A 26095-nucleotide genomic window follows, 5' to 3' on the forward strand; every position below is an offset into this window, starting at 1 on the left:
TCGTCTGAACTCCTGTATAACACAAACCAGAAAATTCCACCCGGTAAGCCCTGTATTGCTCGGGCTGAGTTCTACCAGATCTTCTTAAACTCTTCAGGTTGATGATTTCTTATGCAAAGTCATGACCCCCTTTAATTTATGATAAAAGTAAAAGTAAAAAGTATGTCAGTGAGAACAGTGAATTTATACAATTTATCTGGGCAAGGTTGTTTCAAATAAATTTGTTCAAGGGCAAGTGTGTAGGAAGTACAGGAGTGAGATTTTCTTTACATTAAGTTGCAGCATTTTTTTTTCCAAGACCTCATGGCCTATCTGACTTTCTTCAAGAGTTGTGACCACTGGTTGAGAAACCATAAGCTACAGCAGGGGTGTCAAACTCAACCTGTGCCACAGGCTGAATGTGGATCCATGGGACAAGTGGTGGATGTGGCAGGGCTGGAGGCAGCAGCAACACAACCAACAGTTGCAGAGGTGATGGGGCAAATGGCCCTTTGTGACAATTAAGGACAGTGCAAGTGGTGGTGACAGTGGACCAACTGACTGGGGGGCAGTGTCAGCACAGCCCTCCCTCACCCATATCCAACAGCGCCCCCAATTCTGTTGTAGGCCCTACTCCCCACTAACCACGTCCTCAAATACTCTGGCCTGTCTCTAGACAGATGGAACAGTTCTTTGGGCCAGACCTGTCCTGCAGGCTGGATGACTGACACTCCTGAATTAGAAAGACATCCCATCTTGATTTGAAACCTTTGTGATGGAAATTGTTCCAAACATTAATTAAACTTCACTTTTAAAAATGTGCACCTTATTTCCACTTCCAAGTTGTCTGGCTTTGACCTTCATCCTCCAGATCTTGTTACAACTTTGCTAAATTTAAGAGATGTCTGCTTTCAGACATCTCCTGCCTGATGACTACAATCAAGTCTCCTCTTAGCCTGATTTTGGATAAAACAGACCAAGCTTCTTGAGCCCTTTCTCCAAGGCAGTTCTCCAAGACATCAGAGCATTCTGACAATTCTTTCCTGAACTCTTCTTCTATTTTCAACCCTTTTAAAACGTGGAGACAGCAAAACTGGCCAGAACGTGCCAGTAACCATTACACTGACACTATACAGGAAGACAACACCACCTTTCTGCTACAGCTTAAAACTCCTCTGTTTAGGCATTCAAGGAATAGTGCATGAGGGTGTTCATTGCAGAACTACAGTGGGGGCTGGTGTTCACAAGTTATCTGAGCCCTTGAGCCCTGTCATTGCTCCTCAGGATGCAGCTCCACCCACGGGTGGATCTAGAATTTGGAACCGGGGTGAGCTGTGTCTTCACACATAAAGCAATACATATTTTCCACCAATTAAACTAGAAGCTTTACTAATGTGCTAGGAGCCCAGGGCTGCAGTATTCAGTTTAAGATTACAGTGAAAACAAATATAATTTCATTCAAATGAGTTAAAAACAATCTGCAGGGCTGTGAAATAGGAGCTTCCGGACAATGAGCAGATAACAGCAGAAGTGCAGAACAAAGGATTCAGAGATTCAGAGATGTTAGGGGCTGGAAGGGACCTCATGAGATCACCCGATCCAGCTCCCCCACACTTGGGCAGGAAGGCCTGCTGGGGTCATCACTTAACTGGTGGAACATCAAGACCATTAAAAAGAAGAAAGCAACCTTAACACTGGTGGCATGAAGAGTTTAGAAGGGTAGATTATGATGGGTATATGATGTATTTATTATTATTATTATTATTATTATTGAAAGGGTAAGTTATACCGAGCCACGAAGTCATTGACTCCCTCAGCGCTACCTGACTAGGCATGCTACTGCCACTGCCAAAAGGAATCAAAGGTCCTGGCAGAGGTGATATCTTTTGTTAGACCAACTAGATATTTGCACCAAAAAAAATTTTTTTTAATCTTTATTTGCAAGCTTTCAACACATTTGGGGTGGAGCAGGAATCAAAGGGGGTTGTAACGCACCCCCTGGATCTGCCTCTGCCCCCCTCCCCTCAGCCCTGCTGGCTTCACTGAAGCACCCCCTGGGGGAAAAGCGGGGGAATAAGAGGCAAGGGTTTGTTAAGGTGGCATCTTTTATTGAAACAACCAAATACCGCAAATCGAGTCGGAAAAACAAGCCCTGTCCTTAATCTCAGCCCCTTCAAGAGGTGGAGACACCGGAAGTGGACGCAGGTGGCTTTTAACCACGCCTGCTTGGAGGGGCGCCTGGGCGGAACTACCACTCCCATGATGCATTCCTCTAGCGGCTCCCTCCCGCGCATGCGCAGAGCAGGGTCGACCCAGTGGAGTCGGTTTTGCTTCCGGCAGGCGGAGGTCAGAGGCTGGAAGTCGTTTCTGGCCTCTGCCCCGGGGGATGGACGAGGACGGGCTGCCCCTGGTGGGCTCCGGCATCGACCTCACCAAGGTGCGGGCTCGAAACGCAAGTGTTCGTGGGCTGAAGCCCACTTCATCAGATGCTGCAGCGGGAGGTGCTCTTCTGCTCGAAACTGAGCAGGTTTCCCCATGTAGACTTTCGGGTGCAGACCATTTCAGGTGGCTGCGCCTGGGGTCCTCTGCGGGCAGGGCCTTGGTAGTCCGAAGGCAGGCAGGAGGCAGGGTAGATCAGGCACCTTGTAGGCTATGGGAAGCTCGTGCTGTAGCTGTCTGTGTGTTGTGGATAGCCTGTGAGGTGCCAGCGTACTCTGCCTTCTGCTCTCCTGCCTGAAAGACTAACCAAAGTGGGTGGACGGATGTGGAGATATCTGTGTGTATATCGCAAGCTTTTGTGGACTGAAGCTCACTTCATCAAAGCTGTGACAAGAGGTGCTCAAAGCTGAGCAGTGTAGATATTCGCAGGAGTTCAGGGCTGGAAGGGACCTGGTGACATCAGCGGGTGCAGCCCCTGCCCCGGGGAGTCCACCTGCTGTGCCTGGTGCCGTCTGTGAGCAGGGGAGTGTTGGTCTGCAGTCCAGGAGAAGGCAGGGTAGATCAGGCACCTTATAGACTAGCCAAAGTAGGTAGATAGAGATAGTACAAGCTATGAACTTCTACAGTTAAGAGGAGGATATTAACTGATCTGTTGATCTTGGAGTTCAAAGTGTAAGGGGCCGAACAAGGTGGTAGTTAAGAAATTCTCTTTAAAGAATCACTTTTGCAAAACATGCTTTCTCTTTCCCAAATGCCTCTTTTCTTTTCTACCTCTGAGCAGTTTTGGCACAAAAAGAGCTGTCAGCAGTAAGTCCTCTGCTGCAAAAGCAGAATGCAGCAGAATACTTCATCTATTAATACTTTCCATGTAAAATTTTACTGTTTAACAAAGTAGTATTTCTCAAGTCGGTGTAGCTTTTATTTAATTTCAGGGTTCCTTATGAACTGCGAAACAGAATGCAGAACAGTTCAGATTGATTGTGGGATCCAGTCATCTCCCAGGTGTTCCTGGGAGGTGTTAAACCCAAGAGAAATATAAATATTTGCTATCCAATTTTTTTGTGAAATTGCTTGGGTTGTGGGTAACACAATGCTAAACAGAACTACAAAAGTGGAGGAGTAACTGAATAGGTGATTCCTATATTTGTCTTACACTTTTCAACTTGTTAAATGTGGACTGCTTATGGAACCACCACTATTTTTGCAATAGTCTTAGATGAGATTGGGACATAATCATAGTATTTTGATTCAGCTTTGTGTTCATATTCTCTCATTTTTACCCAAAGGTTGAGACTTTACAATATTGTTTATATTGCAGTAGCATTTGCAGGTCCAAATCAAAGCCTTATTGTACCAGATGCTGTACATCTAAGAAAAACAGAAATTCAGTGCCTCAGAAACTTCCCATTTTGGGCCTAAGTAAACATTTGCATGAATAGTTAATCCTTCTCAAAATACATAGAACCAAATGGTTCACAAGGTTAGGTTTCTTAGCCCCCTGCGAAGTGGCTGGGATTATATACAGCTGCTGCAAACAGCAGCGTGGGACTGCTGCAGTACTCCAGCTGTGGGCCATGTCTTTTATTTGAAGGGGTACTGCTTCTCTCGTCATCTGCTTGGGACTGTTGATGAGGTCTAGCTGTGTGGAGAAGTGGCACCCTTTAATATAAAAGCTGCAGCAAGCAGCTGCACGTGTGTCCTTCACTTAGCCTTCTGACAGTCAAGTTGCTATCTGATGAAATGATGAGCTCTTGCTCACACAAGCTTATACAGTATAAACTCATAAATCCGACGTGCTTGGGGTTGAGCACTTGCTGGAAATTTGAAAACGCTGGATTTTTTTGAACTGGCGTGATAGCCGGTCGCGGAGCAGGGGCGAGGGTAGCGGCAGCTGGTCCCAGAGCAGCGGCCACACATGGAGCAGTGGCACACTGTGGTGAACGGCGGAAGCAGCCACCATCTACAGACTTCTCCCTCCATGTCCAGGAGGGTGGTGGGCAGTGCCAGATTTTTGATCATTCCAGATTTTTGGTATCCAGATTTATGAGCTTATACTGTACTTCTGTCATTCAGTTAGTTTATACAAGTGATTTTCAACCAGGTACCACAGCACCCTGGGGTGCCTTGAGATCCTTTCAAGGGTGCTGTGAGGTGCCACACAGCACTGCTAGGTGTGCAAGCATGCTTCACAGTATAAACCCAGAGATTTCGAACAGGAATCCATAGTATTAAAACAGTTCTGCCCTGCTGTGGTCTTTCAGAGTTCTTTGTAACAGTAGAATTGATCTACTGTTTTTCTGCATTGAAAAAATGAGTGAAAAATAAGAGATGGCATTTTCTGAAGGTGCCTTGTGTCTAACTAACAAAGTGCATCTCTACCCTGCCTTCTGCCTGAGTTCAAACTAACATGGCTAACAACTGCTTTCTATTCCCAATTGTAACTAGATACTAGTTTATGTAAATGTACTTAATTTCCCCAGTACTAAGACCCAAAGGGAGAGACCCTGATCCACTTCCTTTTAGAGTTAGATTTTTATTTTACTGTGTTTTACGATGACTTTCAGAAAATTGCTTTTAGGTTAAAACATTCTCTTTTGTGATGAAAACCTCTTTGTTTATTCAGGTGGTATTCCCTTGTCTCTACACTCACACTTAGAAGATTAAAATATTGATTGATTTTTTTTTTTTCATGTTCCTATATTCATGGTATAGTTAGGACAAATGATTAAAATATTTTCTTAGCCTCTTTCATATAAACTTCAAAATCGGGTCTTGAATACAAGGGTAAGAATTGGAAATGCATGTTTTCTGCGTGTAAACTTTGGGGTTTTTTTTGTTTTGTGTAACATAGGTTCCAGCTATTCAGCAGAAAAGAACTGTGGCATTTCTGAACCAGTTTGTGGTTCATACAGTACAGTTTCTTAACCGGTTTTCTACTGTTTGTGAAGAGGTATGTTCATATTGCATCATTTTGTATTGGGTGGGCAAATATTACCTATAGAACTGATTCCATTGATGTGTCTCTGTACTAGATAACTTTCTGTGAAGTAGAACAGAAAGACTAGATCCACAACCTGCTCAAGGTTTAATTTGAGTAAGTTAATAATGAAAATGCTTTCACCTATGTGAACTCTAATTTTACCGAGACAATAGCAATTTCCTTTTTGGACATATAAGGATTTGTTGAGGTATGGTGCTTTTCTGATCAATTCCATGTGCAAAGATTCTTATTCCCCATTTCAGTGGGGTTCAAGTGTTCCTCGTTTCAGTTTGGCTTAACCTGCTCTGAATAACAGTATCTCTCCCAGCTGGGACTAAGGATGCCATGCCAAATCTTCCAGGCAAGTTAGCCTCCACCTCAGCTTTGAAAGTGGGATAAGCTAAACTGAATGTAAATGACTTTGATATTAAAAAACACCCCCAAAATTTGGTAGGTGACTAGCACATCACATGAGCCAGTTGTTTTAAGAAGTTTTAAACAAAAAAAAAATGAAACCAAAGACTGCCAGTACTGACAGATTTTTATAGTAAATGTAGCATCCATGTAAATGTTCCAGATTGACAGCCCTAGAAACCAGAGTTTTCTAATTAGTCACAGAACTACATTGTACAAGCTCTTTCCCTTCTGAAAGGGCCTTGTCAAAAGATGAGAGCTTAATTCAGCTTCTATATGCCTTGCAGATTCATCTTTTTGCTGAAAGGTTCTGTTATTTGTGGCCCTGAACTTGATCCTTAGTGTTTAAGAAAACACGGAGCAAATTTTCATGTTTAAAATGTCTATTTAATATGCATTACAAAGCACCTATACAGGTACTCCTTGCTTAACGACTTACCTGTTTAACGACTGCACGGACTTACGACCAGCTCTCCGAGCAGTCGGTATTGTGTGTTCAGCACAGCGGGGCGGACAGCTCCCGCGCTCATGGCCCGGGCGGGGCGGGGCGCGCAGAGCGGGCTTTCCTCGCCGGGGCTGGGGCAGCTCCGCCGGCTCCTGCCTGCCTGCAGGCGGCAGGGCGGAGGTCCTGGAGCGGCCCCGGGGCCGGGAGCGCTGGGGCCGCGGGGCCAGGACACATGCACGCCAGCCCGCTGGAAGGCGCCGGCCCAGAGCTGGCACAGCCCAGCCCAGCCAGTACCCAGTGCCCCCGCGGAAGGCTTGACACCCCCAGCCCAGGTCACAGCAGCCGGGGGAGCGATGCCCCCGGCCCCATGCGACAACAGCCGGCAGGGCGCAGAGCAGCCCCGCGCGCGGGTCTGGAGGGTGGGTTTAAGGGCGGTGGTTAGTTCTGCCTGCCAGGGCCGAGCTTCCCTCCTGCTCCCTGGTGCCAGCTCCTTCCCTCTCTCAGCATCCTCTTCCCACCAGCCCTGGCTTCAGGGGAGCACTTTGCTGCTCAGAGCCGGACCGTTTCCACAATACGTACGAAACGTATTGTGGAAACGGCAGCGCGGCGTCTCAAGCCAAGGCATGCAGTATCAAGGGGCGGCTCCTCGCTTATCGACCAATTCACTTAACGACCTAGTCTCAGGAACGGAACTCGGTCATTAAGTGAGGAGTGCCTGTATGTGAAGCTGGGGGGGGGGGGTCCCAGTACAATAAAGTTGTGAAGTCTGAGTGACCCACAGATATTAAACTGTGTAAATAAGCATTTTGTGAAAGATAAATTCATATTTACATAAACCTAAATTCATAGTTGCGTAAGAGACTAAATACTTGTTTTATAACCTCCAAGAGTGATTATTTTTTCATTAAATACAGAATCTGTTTTAGTTGCCAAGGTCACAGCTTAAATTGACATAAGCTAGGAAACCCAAGGTTAAGGTCAACACTGGCTTTAACTTTGAAATTTTTAGCTTTTGTTAAATTAAGACAGACTTGTAATTCTGTATAGTTTATCTGGGTATGTACCACTTATTTAAGGGGCCTATGGTTTCCTTTTAAAAAGGAGATTAACTCATCTGGAAAGGACAAAACCATCTGCAAATAAGTCACTATGTTGTCAAGAAGACGAACCATGTCCCTCCTTATTTTTCTAAAGCATTGGCACAACTGCCATTTTCTCTGGGTGTTAAAAGTTCTGCTCAAGAGCCAGACAGAATCTAGCTAACCTGCCAGAAAGCTGTCAGAATGCTACGTAACTGCCAACCAGCATGCTAGCCAATTTTGCTTGGTTGCTCTGGCTGAATATGGTAATGATTAGTTAAAGAAGTAACAGTTCTTATGGATTAATTTTTAAAAATATAAGTTGCATTTAAAAAGATCTTTGCATGAAATTTGATTGAGGGGCAGTTGGAGCATTTGATGCTTTCAGTTTGTTTTGGCTGTAAAAGGTTTTGACCATAAATGACTTCCATTCACCTCCCTGTATTTGTTATCAGATTTTTCTTTTCTGCAGCCCCTCCTGGCAAGTACAGTTACATATATACATTTCACACCATTTTCTCTTTGGTTTTGAAAGAAAGCTTTTTGAAGCAAGTAACATTTACATTTGAGGGTATGGTAGGTCCAACTTTATTACCACAATACTATGAATAAGCTTATTTATGATGGCTTTCTCATTTACTATGAAACTTATTATGGCTCCAGATCCCCTCTGTGGTCTGTTGGCAGGGTTACCATTAATTAGAAAAGCATTGTGTGCAAGAAAATTATTTTTAAATACAAACAATTGCTATAAACTTCACTAGCCTACAATATTTATAATTGTGTAATTACCCCACTTAAGTTATTTTGTATTTTGTAACAAGGGCTTCCATGTCACTTATATTGTATCAACGAGCTAAGACCATAGAACAGTTTCCTAATGTTCTAACTCTCTCCTAGAAACTGTCAGCGCTCTCTCTCCGTATTCAACATATTGAAACAACGCTCAATATTTTGGATGCAAAGGTTTGTCTATACATACAAACTTTCTTTTGGTTAGACTTTTAGAGCATTGTACATTAACATCTCCCTCGTAAATAGTAGTTTATTGTACTAGGCTACAAATGTCGGAATTTTACTGTAATGGAATTAATCAAACATAATAAAAGTTTTCAGAGTGACAGTTTCCAATTATGAATCAAGCTAAATCAAAAGCTTGTAGCAAACTTGCTTGTATGTGATCTGCCACAACAGATTTATCTTATAAGAAAAAAGGACAAGACAGCATATAGTGGAAAAAATATTTTTATCGTTTTGATTGCTCCTGGGCGCAGCATTTACATGTGTGCCTGGAACCACAGCATGTTGAGCTCTGGCAGGCAAGGAACCCGACGGGTTAGCCTGCCCAACTGGGGCTGCTCCGGCCTGACTCAGCGTGCTGTGGAGAGGTTGGGTGGGGCACAAGTGTGCTCCAGTGCCAGGCTAGCTTGCAGACAAGGTTCCTTGGGTGAATTTGATATCTTTTATTAGACCAACCCAAATGGTTGGAGAATAGTTATTAAGCAAGCTTTCAGGTTCAAAAACCCTTCGTCAGGCTAAGGAAGCTGCAGCAGTTGGTGTGTGCTCTTCCTGGATGGAATGAAAAGTAAACAAGCCAGGGGCTGGGCTGGGCTGGGGCAGCCCTGCAGTGTAGCATCCTCATGCCCCAGCCAGCCCCAATCACCATCTACCCATGCTTTGTGGCGGAGTAAATAACTCTGCCACAGGATAGTAATCGTGTTGGGCAGTACTAACCTGCGGTGCAGTTAATGGCTCTGCATATGGGGATAGGAGACACTTTTTTGTGCAGCTAATTAGGCAACTCTGCAGTAAGCAATTTATATAGATACCCCCATGAAGCAGGAACAAGCGCATTATTTAGAACGGTTCGTTCAGACTTTTGAGAGAGAGTGTAAATACATGGAGAAGGTTCCCATGTTTATGCTTCACCTTTTTCAGAAGTATTTTGAATACTTGCTAATCTTGAAAAATTGGCCTCTACAGGCTGAATTTGAAGTTGTCCTGAATAAATGTCCAGTGCTTTCAATAGCTATAGACTGCAATAATTAAAAAAAAAAATGTGGTACTTAAGATTGTGGAGAAGATTTCAAAGATGCGGAGTAGCTCTATCTGATTTCATGCAACTGCTGGTTTGCGTAGCCACTCTCGGTGCATATTGTAGGTTGTTCTGCTTGCTGGTTCTTCCTCCATAAAGGGAGCAGCACAGCAGATGCCACATTCTTTGCAGATTACCAGTTTAACTGAAGAAGCCAAAACTCATGACAGAGGTGATATATTTTATTATATTAATTAGATATTTGCAAATATATACATTTATTTGCAAGCTTTCAGGCACAGGCACCCTTCATCAGGCATAGGATATTGCAAATATTGTAAAAGTTCTCCTAGGTAAAAATGAAAATTCATATTTCACTGGAGAGCTGAAGGTATGGTAAAGTCTTCTGTTTGAAACAGTTCATTTTGTGCAGATTAGGATCAGAGAAAAGTTGGAGAAGTCTTTTTACCTCAAAGTTGTCTGGTGGTAAGCAGAATGTAGAATCATATTTTCTTCAGGTTATGATGTTTCATATTTCACAGAAGAGTGGAAAGATGGAATGCTCTTCAGGGCAAGAACCTCTCTTATGGAGAGGTATCTCTGTGCTCTGTTAGAATGCAAATTGGCTTGAACTAAAGTCTTCCTGCATTAATGCTATCCTAGGTGGTAGTGTAAAAATCTCACATCTGTGCTATCTAGTCATGTTCAAATCAGTAGGTCCTGACGATCTTCACACCAGAGTGCTGAGGGAATTAGCAGAGGTCACTGCGGGACCCCTGGCACAGCTTTACGAGCACTCATGGTGCTCTGGTGAGGTGCCAGAGGACTGGAAAAGGGCCAGTGTGGTCCCCATTTTCAAAAAAGGGAGGAAGGAGGACCCAGGAAACTACAGGCCTGTTAGTCTTGCCTCGGTCCTGGGGAAGTTCTTTGAGAAAATTATCCAGGAGCACATCTGCGAGGGGCCAGCAGGGGAGATCATGCTTAGGGGCAACCAACATGGGTTCATTAGAGGCTGGTCCTGTCAGACCAACCTTGTGGCCTTCTGCAACCAGGTCACAAAATCCTTGGACGCAGGTGTCGCAGTGGACATAATCTTTCTGGACATTAGGAAGGCCTTCGACACAGTCTCTCACCCCATTCTCATTAAAAAATTAGGCAACTGTGGCGTTGGTGCCTACACAGTCAGATGGGTCGCAAACTGGCCAGAGGGCTGCACGGAGAGAGTGGTGGTGGATGGGTCTTTTTCTACCTGGAGGGATGTGGACAATGGGGTCCCGCTGGGCTTGGTCCTTGGGCCCGCACCGTTCAACATTTTCATCAGCAACTTGGACGATGGGGTGAAAAGCACCTTATTCAAATTCGTGGATGACACTAAGATGTGGGGAGAAGTGGGCACGCTGGAGGAGAGGGACAGCCTGCAACTAGATCTAGACAGGTTACAGGGGTGGGCAGATGAGAACAGGATGGGATTCAATACTGACAAGTGCAAGGTACTGCACCTAGGGAGGAAGAACCAGCAACATACCTACAGGCTGGGGAACTCTCTTCTAGACAGTGCAGAGACAGAAAAGGATCTTGGTGTTGTTATTGATTCCAAAATGAACATGGGCCACCGATGTGGGGACGTGGTCAGGAAGGCTAACCACACCTTGTCATGCATCCACAGATGCATCACGAGCAGGTCCAAGGAGGTGATCCTTCCACTCTTTGCGACACTGGTCAGGCCACAGTTGGAGTACTGTGTCCAGTTCTGGGCACCGCACTTCAGGAGGGATGTGGACAGCATTGAAAGGGTCCAGAGGAGGGCCACTTGTATGATCAGGGGGCAGCAAGGCAGGCCCTATGAGCAGAGGCTACAGGACCTGAACCTGTTCAGCCTCCACAAGAGAAGGCTGAGAGAGGATCTGGTGGCCGTCTACAAACTGGCCAAGGGGGACCGGCAGGCAATGGGAGAGTCCCTGTTCCCCTGAGCGCTACCGGGAGTAACAAGGAAAATGGCCATAAGTTGACTGAGAGCAGATTCAGGCTAGATATCAGGAGGCACTACTTCACAGTCAGGGCGGCTAGGATCTGGAACCAACTTCCAAGGGAAGTGGTGCTCACTCCTACCCTGGGGGTCTTCAAAAGGAGGCTAGATAATCACCTAGCTGGGATCGTTTGACACCAGCATTCTTTCCTGCCCATGGCAGGGGGTTGGACTTGATGATCTGCTCAGGTCCCTTCCAACCCTACCTACTATGAAACTGTAATGTAGATAGCACATGAGAGAAACAATTTTTCAAATTGAAATCCCAAGCTAATGATGAAGCTATTGTTCTACTTATGTGGAACATAGCTACAAAATAAATTAGTGATTGTAGCTGTGTGCTAGACTGATATAAGTGTTAGTTTCTAGGTAAGAGCCAATACGTGTTATTCCTCACTGTTGAGAAAATGTCATGCTCACTGTTTATTTGGCAATGTCTTCTGCATTCAGTTATCTTCTATTCCTGGCCTAGAAGATGTCAAATTTGAAGTATCCAGTGCAAAAATGAATACTGTTACAAATGGTCCAGTTCTACAAGCCACTACAGAACAACAATCAACCTCTGTATCTCCTCAATCAGAAGTAAGTATTGAAATAAAACAAATATTTTAGGAAGTATATTTCTTCTATAGAGCTCCTCTTTGGCTGAACTAGCTGGAGCAAGCAAGTATAATGGAAGAAAGAAACCAAACCAAATTATAAATCTGAAATATTATAAAATTACCTTGGAAAATGAAGAGGAACTTCTACTAGGTAGGTCACAGATGTCAAAGATCTGGTCTTCAAGCCAGATCTGGTCCACAGAGCCCCATCTTCCAGCCCCTAGTGCTGCCTCTGCATCTCATAATTGAGCCACATGATGCATGCAGCATGCACTGGATTGGTCCTATGCAAATGGACTGGGACATGCTGCCTGCAGTGACTGCTTCAGTTGGCCTGGGACTGTGCTGCCCATAAAACCACTCTGGTTAGTCCAGGGCAGTGCTGCATGTAGTTCCTGACCCAGGATCTAGACTGCTTGCAGTGCCCTTCCTGCCTGATCCATGCTAATAATATATTTACTTGTGTACCACCCATGCATTCCCACCCCACCGCCTCCCTTCCCCAAATAAGATATGCATTTATTTGTAGACAAAAACATTCCAGAATCATGGATTGGGCTGATTGTGACATAAAATAAGTGCTCCTGGAAACAATGTCCATGAAGTGTAGCATCCCAGGGGACAGCCCTTGTAAGACAGCCAGAACTACCTACTGCAGCAGTGCAGCAATAAGACTAGGCCCCAGACCCTTGTAAAAGCACTAGCAAGACTAGGCAATGCATAGGAGAGTATGGGGGGCGGGGCATGTGCTCCCCCTGAGATTGGCCCTTTCTGACCAGGGAGTAGTTGGCAATGGCCAATTGTCCCCTCTGCCCCAAGATTCTGGGGGCACCAAGAGAAGCACTTCCAGTTTGGCACTGGTACTTGTGCTGGTAGTTAAGGCCCCCCCCCCCCCCCCCCAGTTGGCGATCGGCTGCTGGTGCTCCCCCCAAATCAGGAGGCACCAGTTGCCCATGGGCAAGATTTACTTCTTTACTATAAATAGTTCCTTATATAAGTTTCAATAAATAATAAAATGTTGTTTTCCATACCATAAGTCTCATCAAGATGCTATGTACTGCATGTTGCAGCTCATTTGCTTTAGTCACCCCAATTGCTGCTTCAGGCATGAGCTACAGTGCTCTCAGACTTAACAGCTTTTTCTCCGTTGGGCCACAGAAACAGTAGCCATCTTAGAAGCAAGCAGACTCTTCTTAATGGCTGCTGTCCCTCCCTGTTTCTATTCGAGCCAAGAAAAATGTGCTTCCCTGCCTACATGCACCTCAATTTTGGAGGAATGATTTTTGGGGGGGAAGGTATAGGTGGTATGCAAGTAAATATAATATCTGAGATGTTTTAAATGTCTAGAGATTTGTTCTCTGTATTTGCTGCCCGTAAAAAAACAGCCAACTGTCAGGTACTTTCCTTTTTCAATTTTACCATATTTTCTTGTATACCCTGAATAGACACTCACCTTCTTTTGGGAAGGCAGAATGAAAAGAAAAAGGTTTTTCCAGTCATGACTGAATCCTGAATATTGCTGCTCAGCCAAAAGCTACATTTTCAACCCTTTCACAGCCACTGCTGAATTGGCAACAGCTTTTGTCTGTTCACCCAAAAGCTACCACCTATTCAGCAGTGGCTGTGAGACAGTTAAAACCAACTTTGATGCTGAACGTTCCCTTTCTCTGGAAAAGGAGGACAGCCCTTACAGTGCCCCTGTGTTTTTAATCGTGGTTCAAAAATTGGCTTCCTCACTTAAGACGCACACATCCATTTTTGGAGCATTGTCTTTTGTGGAAAACCTGTGTGCAGTATGTAAGTAAACTTGCATTTGTGTCTATTCCAGTACATGTACTGATTTATTATTGTCATTGATTATGAAATGCTGTTATTTGATTTCAGAAGTGCTTTATTTGAATTCATTACAGTTGTTTTGTTAAAATCCTTTGACGTGAAGAAAAAATCTTATACATAAGCAATTTATGTATGGCATCTTTGGTGCACAGAAATACTAGAAATCTATAATCTTACACTGGTACAAAAATAAGCTATTTACCATGAGGTCTGAAGTCTTACTGATTTTTTTGAAGTACTTTTAGTCTGTGACATTGACTTATTGATTTAATTTTCTGTATGTACAGCAGAACAGTATACATGAGACAGGATTACAGAAAACAGAAGCAGCAGAAGAAAATGTCATCACTGTAGCAAAGGATCCAAGATATGCCAGATATCTCAAAATGGTTCAAGTTGTAAGTCTGTTTTTTTTTCTCTAGCTTCATTTGGAGCTTCATGATACTTGTCATGATTCACATACAGATCTGTAAGTTTCATGTGATTCTTTGTTTCCTGAGAATTTCTACTTTAGAGAATAAATAGCAAGGAAAACCTTAAGATGTTTGCACCTATTCATCTGGGATATTGTCTGCCCTTGTTTTATTCATTTGGAAGAGTGTACAGTCCTTCACAAATCTGACTGATGGTTTTTAGAATCTCAAAAAATACCTTAGTATAGTGTTCCATCTCTAGAAAGAGGATTTATCATTTTGAAGCTTGTTTTCTCTGCATAGTCCTGCAAAATCTGTTGCAGCTGTGTTAACACTGAGTATGTCTGTGTGCGACAGGTTAGTTGCATACAGTTATACCTTAATTGACCTCTGAACATGCTAGCTCATGCACTGAAGACCATACTGATCATAGCAGAGCTATACAGAAATACTTGGACTTGCTCAGCTATGTTAGCTCTGACTTGGAAGCAGGCTAGCCACTTTGTCTGCTTACAGACGTTAAAAAAAACCAAACCCCTTAGTGTTTTATGTTAAACTTGGCATTCTCCTGCACCAAGCCCCATACATGTCCAGAAGAGACAACACATTGGTTGGACCTGGCTCATCCAACATCTGTATAGATTGGGTGCTTCAGTGAGGCTTTTTTTGGTGCTTTTATCTAATAGATGATTGAGTTTGTTATAGGTAAGTGCCAGAAAGCCCCGCTGAAGCGAATAATCTATACAGATGCTGCAGAGCCGGATCAAACTAGTGCACTGCTGATTCTGGTAAAGTGACGTGTGGTGGTGTTGGGGTTTTTTTAAACCTCTGTAAGGAACCTTTAAGCCCCAATTATCACTTTAGCTAATTAGCCCTCTTGACTGCGTGCCCATGAGCAGGGTTGTGCATTTCCCCAGGGACAAACAGCAGCGGCACAATATGTGCCGCCACTACTTGTCCATGTGGAATGCCCATGCATGTGTGCTCTGGCATATGGCACGTTGCCTCTGAAGTAGGGGAGACTGGGGCCAGCATCTGGTCTGGCTCTAGCAGCCATACCTGGGAGCCTTTGGGGGCTGCAGTGGCAGCAATCCAGATGCGTGGAGAGTGGCCAGCTCCCAAGAGTATGTCAGGCTCCAGTTTTGGGTGGCACACATTGCCACCACGTATGCTGCCCCACTTTTTTTTTAGATGCGGGTTTTTTTTGACACCAGGGTCTCCCAGTGTCAAACCCGCCCCCTGTGCCGCAAATTAGCACAGGGATCACCTGTATGTGCAATGTGTGTGGTGCCATAGATAGGTCTGTGGGGCTGTGTACCACACATGCACACTTGTCTGGACTCACCCTTTAATCAAGCTAGTATGCTTGAAATATTTCAGATTTCACAGGTAGCTTAGGTATTTCTGCATGGTGTTGTCTTGCACTACCTAAGTATGCCCCATCTCACTGACTCACTTATTTAAAGGGGAGAATAAGTGATTCCTAATGAACTGGGCAGCCCAGTGAACTTAGCTGTTCTTTATAATGAGAAGCCTGGAAGCAGCATGAAACAATAAAAGTCCAAGTGCCACTCAACCTGAAAGCACTTTACTGACTACCAGGGGTCCTATCTGTGAACCACAGTTTGAATTAGATACTCAAGAACATAATTAGCTTATTAAACTCAATAATACTGTGGTGGAGGGAAAATACCATACCGCACTGTACTGAACCGTACCATACTGTACCGTACCAACATGCTCCAAAATTTAAATGCACTCTTTGTTTTTAAAAGACAGAATGAAGAAGAAAAAACTTACCTTGTAGTACTGTATTTTTTTACATCCTCATGCACCTTCTCCCCAAAATCGCACTCCCAACATTGAAGTACATTTATTAAGCAAAAAAACTGATTTTCTGTTGAGGATAGAATCTTCCTACTTCACAGTGCAGCAGCCATGGTATTTTTTGCCGGCATCTGAGTCAGTTGACTTTAATGACTGTTGTTCTTTACTCCACACATGTTAATGACCTCTGTTTAAAGGTCTTGATGTTCCACTAATCAAGCTAACTTTTTCTCATAGTAGTCTTTGTCTGCCAGCTGTTCCTGGTCCCTCTCCCTCTTCTGTTAATTGCTGCAGATTTTACTTTGTTTCACCTGTAAGTAGTGGAATCTGCTCTTACTATATTTCTCACATATAATGTGTACTCCAATTTCCAGCAGCTTACCTTTGGGGTAAAGTGGGGGAGGTGTGTGTTGCATGTGAGAAAAGATGATATATTCTTCTTCGCACTGTGAGTGGTATGAATATCACTGATCTACGTTAATTTTCTAACAACTTTAATTAAAAGTGCTCATTCCCTTTAACTTATTTGATTGTAAGCTTTTATATGTGTCGCATTTACTGTAATATAAGCCTTTTAGCTCAGTTGATGCCCAGGCAGAATTAATCTCTAATATTATGGATCCCAAACTATTGGAAATCAGTTTTGGTTGTACGTATAACTAGCCATATACACTGGAGCACACTTCTGCTCAGTTTTATGGGAAAATACTAGCATTGGTAGAGCAAAGAGGTTTGGGGTGATGAAGATGTCGGCACCAAACATTGGTTTGCTTATGCTGTATCTCTTTGTAAAAAATATGTGGTTGGAGGCATGTAATTGTGGCTGTATAAATGTTACTCTTTTGGTTTCTCAGGTAGTTGACTATAACAGTCTCCTTCCAGAGCAAAATGTAAATTTTATAGACAAGGCTTTGTGCATCTAGTGCTACTTTTATTAGGTATAAAGAGGACCTGAACAAACTGTAAAGACCACCCCTCCCTTCTCCACCTCCCTCATCTTGAAATGTCTGATGTAAAATTTAGCAGTCTTGTTTATCTGGAGGTCCAGAGATGTGGATGTAGAAGTATGCAGGATAGATCAGCACCTTATAGACTAACTAATCTAAGATGTATAGAGAGCACAAGCTTTTGTGAACTGAAGTTCACTTCATCAAATGTGGAAGTATGACAGCCTTAATTGTAGATGCAAGCATTTAACTAATCTAGTAACTGAGATTTAAGTATTTATTGAAGATGCTTGCAAATACTGTTTTAGACCGTCTTTGACCAACCATGGCTTTGCTATTTTGGTACAACAAGTAGCTTTGGCAGTCAATGTGCATCATGGGCAGAGGGAGAAAATATTATATGGGGGGCCTGAGTGCATGCTTGCCATGGGGAAGGGCTGTGGGAGGCGCAGATCGAGGCTACCGCAGTGAGGGAGGGAGTGAGGCAGGGGCACAGTTGTGGGAGGGTTGGAGCCCCCATTCCCTGGGGCGAATGGGGCCCAAGAAGTGGGGCGGGTTGGAGCCCGGGCAGCTCATTCAGGGGCCTGGAGGGGACTCCCGCCGCTGCACACATCCCAGCAGAGGCATGGGGGGCACATGCCTCCTGGATCTGTGTGCGGGGTGGAGGTGGGCTGCTGCTGTGCTCTTGAGTGCCACTGCCCAGGAGTGGCATGATGCCATGTTCCTGCCCCTGCCAGGTGGGCAGGGGGCAAGGCTCAGTCAGTGCATGGCAGATACATGGCACTGCACCGCTCCCAGGCAGCAGCGCTCAGAACCCAGCGAGCAGCAACAACCCACCTCTACCTTGTGCACACATCTGGGGGGCACATGCCCCCCCAGGTATCTGCTGAGATGTCCCCCCGCACCCCTGAATGAGCTGCCTGGCTTCCAACCTTCCCACAACCTGCCCCATTTGCCCCAGTCTTGCCCCTATCTCACTCTCTCCCTTCCTTACTGTGGGGGCCTCAATCTGCCCCCCTCCCCCCATGGCCTTTCCCATGACAGACTTACCTGCTGTGGTGGACAGTGCTCTACAGGGCACCAGGCTGCTGCAGGCTGTGGCTCCGTGTCTGTCTGTGCACACTCCTTCCCCCCCAACCCCCACCCTACTCGCTGCACCATGTTTGTGGGGGGCTAAGCCCCCTTAGCCCTGGCCTTCGACTGCCTGAGATGTGCATCCATGTTAAGGGTGCTATAGCATACTGGTATTCCTCAGTGCTCCTAATGTAAATATAGTCTTAATGCAAATCACGTTTGTCTTAGTCCAGCCTCAGTAACATGATAGTCTTACATTTATCTAGTCATTCATAGTATTGGGGAAATAGAAATTTGGGACTTCAATACCTGTTATTGTGTTTTAAGAAAGAAAAAAAAAAAAAACTTTTTGCAGAGGAGGGGACAAAAGAGACCTGGAAATTGTTTTCAACACCAGAATAGAGGAAGAAGGAAAAACAAAAAAGAACAAATCTAATTTTTTTTTTTTTCTTGGCAAATTAGTTACTTCACTTTTAGGAAAAAGTGCCTCACTATTATGCCATACCTGTTAGTGTTAGGAGATAAGTGATGTTGCTGAGGAGGTCACCTCGTTCAGTGGTGCTCAGCCTCCAGCCTGCGGCCAGATCTGACCCATGGAGCTGTCATCTGGCCCTCAGGGCTCCCCATAGGTCCAAAAATTTGGCAGCAGGGTTAGTAGTGGCAGTGTTAATTGCCAGTCCCTTGCTGCTGAATGTCCAGATTTGTGGAGAGTCCTGCAGTCTACATGATGTAGCTGTAGCCCTACATGCTAGGTCATTGGTCTGCAGATGGATCTGGTGCACAGGGTTAGAAGGTTGAAAGCTGCTGATCTTGTCCAGCTCCCTGCTCGAGGCAGGAGCATCCCTATCCAAACCATCCCCTACACATGCTTATTTAACCTATTCCTAAAACTACATAAGAAAATTCTGTTGCACAGCTGCAAGGCATCTTGTCGAAAACATCAAGAACACCCTAACCTACCCCAAATAAAGCAGGGGGTTGAGGGCACTGTCAATATCCTCCTGCTGCAAGCATTGTTCAGATGCACTCGAGAGATCCAAGGAAGAGGGCCATGCCCCTTGCTACGGAGAAAAATGAAAAAGCCACCACCATTCATGCCAATCTGACACTGGGATAAAAATTGTTCCTGATCCCAAATACAGCATTGTTTCTGACCCTGAGCAGAAGAGCAAAATCCTATAACCAGGAGCGTACAGGTTATAGTCCCAGCTGGAGCACTGGCACACCCTAATGAATCCCCAGCCTTGGCTGTAGCCAACATCCAATGCTTCCAGTAAGCCTACGGTAATTAGATACTCAGTTCTTAATTGAATTTAGGCACTTGTCTTGCTTAGCCTTGCTTGAAAATCCCAACCTAAAATCTGTGATGAACAAAGTAATTATATAATATGTCTGAAATACATCATATGCTTTCCTAATTAGAATAACCTGGAGGCCTACTGGATCTTTGTGATAAAGTATTAACTCTTAGCATCCAGAAGGTTTGGTTAAATTTTTGGTCTAATATAAGGCAGGCGGTCCCTGCTATGTGGTTTTGTTGACAGTTCATACTCACAGCTCCCCTGTGCAGCAGAACCCATTCTTACACCAGCTTTCTGACACAGAGAGATGGACGGACTCTATATCACCTGCGGCCTACAGAAGGCACATGCAGATATGAATGCACTTTTTTTCTGCCTGCTGGCGCCTCTCGAGCTGTGCCTGTGCCTTCATGTTCTGGCAGCCTGGACCCTGTTGTGGAGCCATGTGGGTTTGTTCCAGTGACAGAAAGCAACCAAGTGTAATCGGAGCCCTAGTGTAGCTTTATAGAAGTCCTCACATTAAGGAGGTGATGGTTTTGTTTATTCCAAGCTACAAACATTTGTGGTTTTCCTTAGAGATTAGTCAAATTAAACTGATGTTTAGCTAATGTGAGACCACAGACTCTAAATAGTTTATTGTATGGAAGTACTTACTGCAAGGCAAAGAGAAGATTTTTTGCGTGCCTTGCTTGTTCTTTTCTTACCGTTAATAGTTCTTTTAGATGTAACTGAATTTTTCTGGATTTATAAGGTTTGGTCTGGGAAAATTACAGCATTCCCGTGGCGTTTTACCAATAAGTTACTGATGTTTATACTGAACCCTAACTCTAATTTTAATTGAATCGTAGGCTGAAAAATTTGTCTAGACCAGGGGCAGGCAATTATTTTGGACAGAGGGCTGCTTACTGAGTTTTGGCAAGCCATCGAAGGTCGCATGACAGGCAGCCCAGGGCAGATAAATGTTAATTTACTAAATTTTTTACGGGCTCCGTGGGCCAGATAAAATGGCTTGGTGGGCCTCATCCGGCCCCCGGGCTGCATTTTGCCCACCCCTGGTCTAGACTCATCTAGACTAAAAAAACAAAGTCAGTAGCATTGAAGAACCTGTTAAACATTTTTTTTTATACAGCATTTTTGTCTTATGTAAGTGAATGTAGTGATTGCTGATTTGTTGGTAATGAAAATTGAGGTGATCTCTCTAGTTCCACTGCATTGGTTCCTGACCTCGGGGCGCGACCCAAATCAGAGTTGCAGGGGGTCCTCAGTAGGATCGCGAAGGGCCTACGCACATGCCCCGGCCCGCCTGCCACTCTGGGGCTGCTGCACACAAAGGGAGCTGTGGCAGCTCTGCCGCTGCTGCCATACTGTGCTCCCAGAAGCCCCTGCAGTGCCAGGTCAAGCGGTCTGGTTGATGGCCAATTTAGGGTCGCAGCAATAAAAGGTTGGGAACCACTCGTCTAGTGCCATACAGTTGGTATGAATGTAGATTTTTTTTCTTGTCATTATGCTTTAAGCCTGTTACAGAAGGATTACTTCTGAGGAGCAGAAAAAGTAGTTCACTTTTCATGCCAGTTCCTTCTTCTCTAAGACTGTCAACAAATGTGCTAACTTGCACTGGTCATTCTTCATGTTATTGCATTAATATCTAACACTTATGTACTGGCTACAGATAGATACTGGTCATTAATGACTTGGGCTAGATATAAATTGTTGTTAAAAAGGTTGTAGGGATGGCTTCATCTCTGAGCCATCCCTACCCTGTGTAGTTATATCTGTATTTAATTTTATATGCCAGTGATGGTAGTGTGATGCAAATGAAGTTTCTACATTTGAGAAGAAGTCCTTCTTTTAAATTAAGGAATATTTTTCCAATTGTGATAGGGAATAACGCATTGGCAGAAAAATAATTGAAAGAAATTCCTTTAAAATGATCAAATGCACCTGAATTATGTAATCTGAGTATTTCAAAAGGCAGCTGTGTGCACCAGAAAGAGTTTATGTACTTATGAGCAGATTTAATTTTTGGTGGAACATCTTAAATTTAAGATGAGACATAGGAACCACGTAGCTTACCTCATCATAAATCTTTAAGAAATAGTCTGATAAGATATTTTGGTTCAAGACAACTTTCAGCCTCTTCATAAAACTCCAAGCTACTAGCTCATAATTCTTAAAGAAGACTCAATTTCGACATGATCTTAAATTCCTCTTGCATTGTTTGAGACTAAATTTAATTTGATTGATAAATTCAATGTTGTGTTATAATATTGGCTCATAAAGATTTTTCACTGCATCAGATGAATAGATGTGTGCTTGTTTTACCCTAGGCATCTCCTACTTTTGTTTGGTTTGTTTCGTTTGTTTGTTTGTTTTTTTTAACAACATTCACTTTTGCCTCTGTGGGAGCTATGTGGAAAGACTGTCATCAGCTACATCTTTATATTAGAAATTCTGATGTACAAAATTCTGGAAAAAACGTTACAAATGTAAATGCACTAATGGTTTTTCAGGGACTCAAGTAAGGTCGGAAAGGCTTGCACTTGGATGCCTTGTAGGAGGGATAGGATTTGGCCTCAGGTTTCAATTTTACTTGGGCATGTCCTTGAAACTTCATGTTTGCTGACAAAACCAGGCCCTGCAGTAAGTTACTCTTTATGATTTTTATTTGGAGCTACGTAGAAACTCTTGTCATCTTGCACCTTTGTAATAGTTTGTAACCAAATCTAGGCTATTGTCAACTGTCTACATCGGGGTAGGCAACATATTTCGGCCAGAGTGCTGAAAAACACCATAATGCCTGTCTCGGAAGGTGCCAAAGTGCCGACATGGCAGAAAAACAAAAGGAGGGCAAGGGATACATGGCAGGATGCCCTGCTTGTGCCCCTTGCCCCCCCACTTACAGCCCCTTCCCCCCAGCCTGGGCTCTGTGGCTGCCAGTAGATGCCCCCGGCTCTGGGTAGCTTCTGGAGCCCAGGCTGCTCCCAGCAGGGCTTGCAGCTACCTGCTGGCAGCATCTCCCCAGAGCTGGGGCAGTTGCAGCCAGGAGGCTCCAAACAGCTGTGCCAGGCTCCGGCATCAGCTCCGTACCCGCGTGAGCAAGCGTGTGTCGGTGGGAGCAGGGCCTGAGGCAGCGCAGCCCTGGTCTCTCCCCCACTCCCGGCATGGAAGTGATGAGCCTGGCACAGCTGTTTGTAGCCAGCCCACTGCTGCAGCTGCCCAGAGCCCGGGCTGGCTACAAACAGCTGCACCGGGCTCATCACCTCTGTGCTGGGAGCAGGGGAGAGACCAGGGCTGCACTGCCTCAGGCCCCACCCCCACCGCCCGCTTCGAGGTGTGCCTGCTTGCACCGGTGCAGAGCTGGTGCCGGAGCCCGGCACAGCTGTTTGGAGCCTCCCAGCTGCAGCTGCCCCGGCTCTGGGGAGCTGCTGCCAGCCGGGATCCCAGGCTGCTCCCAGCAGGCAGCTGGGATGCTGCGAACCCTGCTTGGAGTAGCCCGGGCTCCGTCGCTGGCAGCAGCTTCCCGGAGCTGGCCGCGGCGTACCAAGCAAAATGGCGTTGCGTGCCACGCTTGGCACATGTGCCAGGGGTTGCCAACCCCTGGTCTACATCAAAAGATTTTTTTTTAAGTCCTTTTTTTTTTTTTTCTGAAACTTTTTTAATACATGGTTAAAATCCCTGACTCTTACTCTCAAATTGTTAAAACTATTGCTACAACTTTAAGTTGATTCTTAATGCAAATATACCCAGAGAAATATTACCCACAGAAGCAGGACTAGCTTTTTGCTATCATGGTTCCAGGTTGACTGCATTGTGTACTGTCTTTATTTATACTGATAACAGACATGCTTTCTTGCAATATCAGCCATGTCTGCCACTTTTCTTCCTTCTTTTATTTTGCTTGCTTTGGATAAACTGCATTTGTCCACTGCCCAAAGAATCCCACATTAATTTTCATTTAGGTTTTGAGGTCTCCTATCCTTTCTAGACCACCAGCGACTCAGTCCCTGATAGATCAAAAGTTGGACCTTTTTTTTTTCCTCCCCCTTGACATACTGTGATCCAGATAACATTTCTTAACCCCTGCAGCTGAGGTTGGCAAAGCAACAAGTCAGTTTTTAGTAACACCCATTGAAACACTGGAGTAGTTTCTGTTAGAACTTGGCTTGTAAAATGTTGTGGGTCAAACTGTTCTTGAGCATTTTGCCCAGGAGGATGTTTAGGTTTTGTGGGTTAAGGTAAAGTGTATAAATTGTGCAAGTGCTTGCAATGAAAGGGAAGCACTTTTCTCTAAATGTTACCACACAAGCATTAAGTATTTGTCTATCTGTTCCCCTGCCATTGCACATCCTGACTTGAATCTTCTTAGTAGTACTCGGAGAACATATTTTAAAAGGATGCTTCTCTCTTTATGTCCTCTCCCCATCACATCATTTTAATAATTTCTCCAATCCATTATCTCTTTAAAATGTTCTCTCTGACTGTTAACAGATACCCCGCCTCCTCCTTTGCCTGCCTCTTGGGTTCTTTATTTCTGTTCTGCAGGCTTTTGTCCTGTGCCTCTTTTTCTCATTTCGGGTCCTTTCTTCAAGTGATCTTATCTTCTTGCATGACTTTAGCTTCCCATCTTTATGCTGATAAGTTTTAACAAACTTACCAGTCCACCCCACTGATTTTTTTTTTTCTCTCTCTCTCTCTCTCTCTGAATATATTGCCAAACCCTTAATATGGTCTAAAATGAGTCCTGATATTTCTTTTCAAGTCCTCCCCATTCTCCTTTCTTCTGTCACTGCTAAGATAGTCTCCCTGGCACTGAACCCTCAGCTGGCAGGGATGGAGGAGAATTATTTCTGACAAACCTCTGTGTACCTTGTTCTGCATGTCCAGTCTGTGTCTTAATCAAGTTGTCTCTCCTTGCATATTTCCAACACCTTTACATTTTTTCTTTTCAGTTTCTACATCTGAAATTCTTTCAGATACTCAATTTCTGTCTCCCAGTTCATTCAAAAGAGCACTGTTAAGGTCGTCATCCTCTCTCTTGCTCTTGATTCTGACACCCAGTGCCTCTTTCAGCTCCTAAATCGGATGCATTTGGCCTTTGAGTTTGGACACTTTGGCCTAAAGCAAAACATGGACCGCTTTGCATCCTGCTGAGCCACTGAGTGGGCACTATGTACTGTGGAGGAGGGCCGGCTGGTATGTGAGAATGGGGGAGGCACAGGGGTTTTCCTCATTCTCATTTTATTTAAATTGTTCTTTGTTTGTTATTTGCTTTCATGACTAGTTCTGTGCTTTTAACTTCTTGAGGTGTTTGTTTTATAAAACTTTTTTTTTTACTCATAATAAGGGTTAATAAAAGGCCAAAAAAGGTTTCCCTCTCAGCTTCTCAACCTCTCATATACCCCACTACTTGAAACCCTTCACTTGTTCCATATACTCTGCTACATCAAGGTTAGGCTTCTTGGTTTTTGTTTTCAAGGCCTTATGTAAATGTTCCCTCATATTTTCCCACTTCATCTTTTTTGTATTGTACCTAGTCACATCTCCATTGCTGAGTGTACTTCTTAGCATTTTCTGTCTCTCTTCCAGCTTGCACCCACGTTTCCTTTCCTGCCTCCCTTGCATATGGAACATTTTTGTTAATTAACTCTATCAGCATTGAATGGTTTCCTGAAGACCTGATTTCACCATAATACCTATTAGAAACTAGCCAACTCCAAGTGGGTTAGGTAATATAGTAAGAAAACTTGGACCCTGACTCCAGTGTGTACACCCTTCTTACTGCTGGTGGAAATGCACCAGTGGCTGGAAACAAATCAACTGTTTTTCTAGATAAGGTTAATCTAGTTAAAATACAATTTGGAGAGATTCTTGTAGCAATGAGAAAGCAATTATTTCATTTTCTATATATTGTGTGATGGCCATTGCATAATATGATGGTTACTTTATTGACTATTTCCCCAGATTAGCCCTGGCTAGGCCAGTGGTGTTCAACCTCCTGCTCATGGGCTGGATGTGGCCCAAAAAGCTATGTTATTTGGCCCATGGGGCTCCCCATGGTTCCAGAGGCTCGGCAGCAGAGGAACAGTAGTGATGTTAATTGCTCCCAGAGCCATGGCAGTTAATGCTCTCCTGCCACCAGATTTTCTGGAGCAGTGGGACTTCTTGTGGTCCAGATCACGTGATCCCACATCCCGGATTTGTACACAGAGCAACTGCATGCCAATGGAGATCCAGCACACTGCCCCTCCTTGGAATCTGGCCCTGTACCAGCCGCCCAGCCTGCAATGCTAGAGAGGTTGAGCCCCACTCACCTAAGAGAAGAAAGACTTGTATTCTGTTACCAGCACCTTCAAGATCCAGTGCCACTCCCTGTTAAACATTGTATTCAAAACTTTTTGTGCAAAATTGTCAACTTTACTTTTAAACATATGTAAATGTGATTACAATTTAGGTACCATGTCACCTGCTTTTTCTAATATTAAAGGCCAGAGAAATATTCAGGGTGCAGTAACTTCAGGGATTTAGCAACACTGGATTTGATAAATCTTCCAAGTAGTTGAAAGGCAATTTTATAGAGAGGATGGAGATGGGCTTTTTCTCTGTGGCTGTTGGGAACAGGAATAGGAGCAAAGGTCACAGGCTGGAGCAGTGGAAATTTAGGTTGGAGTTTAAGAGGAACTACTTGACTATGAAGATAA

At 44.3% G+C, this 26095-nt stretch overlaps 1 protein-coding gene across 2 annotated transcripts in view; it reads left to right on the top strand.

Annotated features, from left to right (window-relative positions):
* The first annotated feature begins 2300 nt into the window (after nucleotides 1-2300).
* The window catches only part of WASHC3 (WASH complex subunit 3), a 30947-nt gene continuing 7152 nt past the window's right edge, over nucleotides 2301-26095 (top strand). The window contains exons 1-5 of one of the 2 annotated variants that reach the window (XM_006277264.4): nucleotides 2301-2416; nucleotides 5270-5368; nucleotides 8237-8302; nucleotides 11848-11979; nucleotides 14126-14233. In XM_006277264.4, the coding sequence (XP_006277326.1) occupies nucleotides 2366-2416; nucleotides 5270-5368; nucleotides 8237-8302; nucleotides 11848-11979; nucleotides 14126-14233 (456 nt within the window). In that variant the 5' untranslated portion in view covers nucleotides 2301-2365. Of the gene's footprint in view, nucleotides 2417-5269; nucleotides 5369-8236; nucleotides 8303-11847; nucleotides 11980-14122; nucleotides 14234-26095 lie in introns of both variants that reach the window. The other variant, XM_014608465.3, reaches the window with a different exon arrangement.

Source organism: Alligator mississippiensis, chromosome 4 (genome assembly GCF_030867095.1).
Source record: "Alligator mississippiensis isolate rAllMis1 chromosome 4, rAllMis1, whole genome shotgun sequence".
Classification (NCBI taxonomy): domain Eukaryota; kingdom Metazoa; phylum Chordata; order Crocodylia; family Alligatoridae; genus Alligator; species Alligator mississippiensis.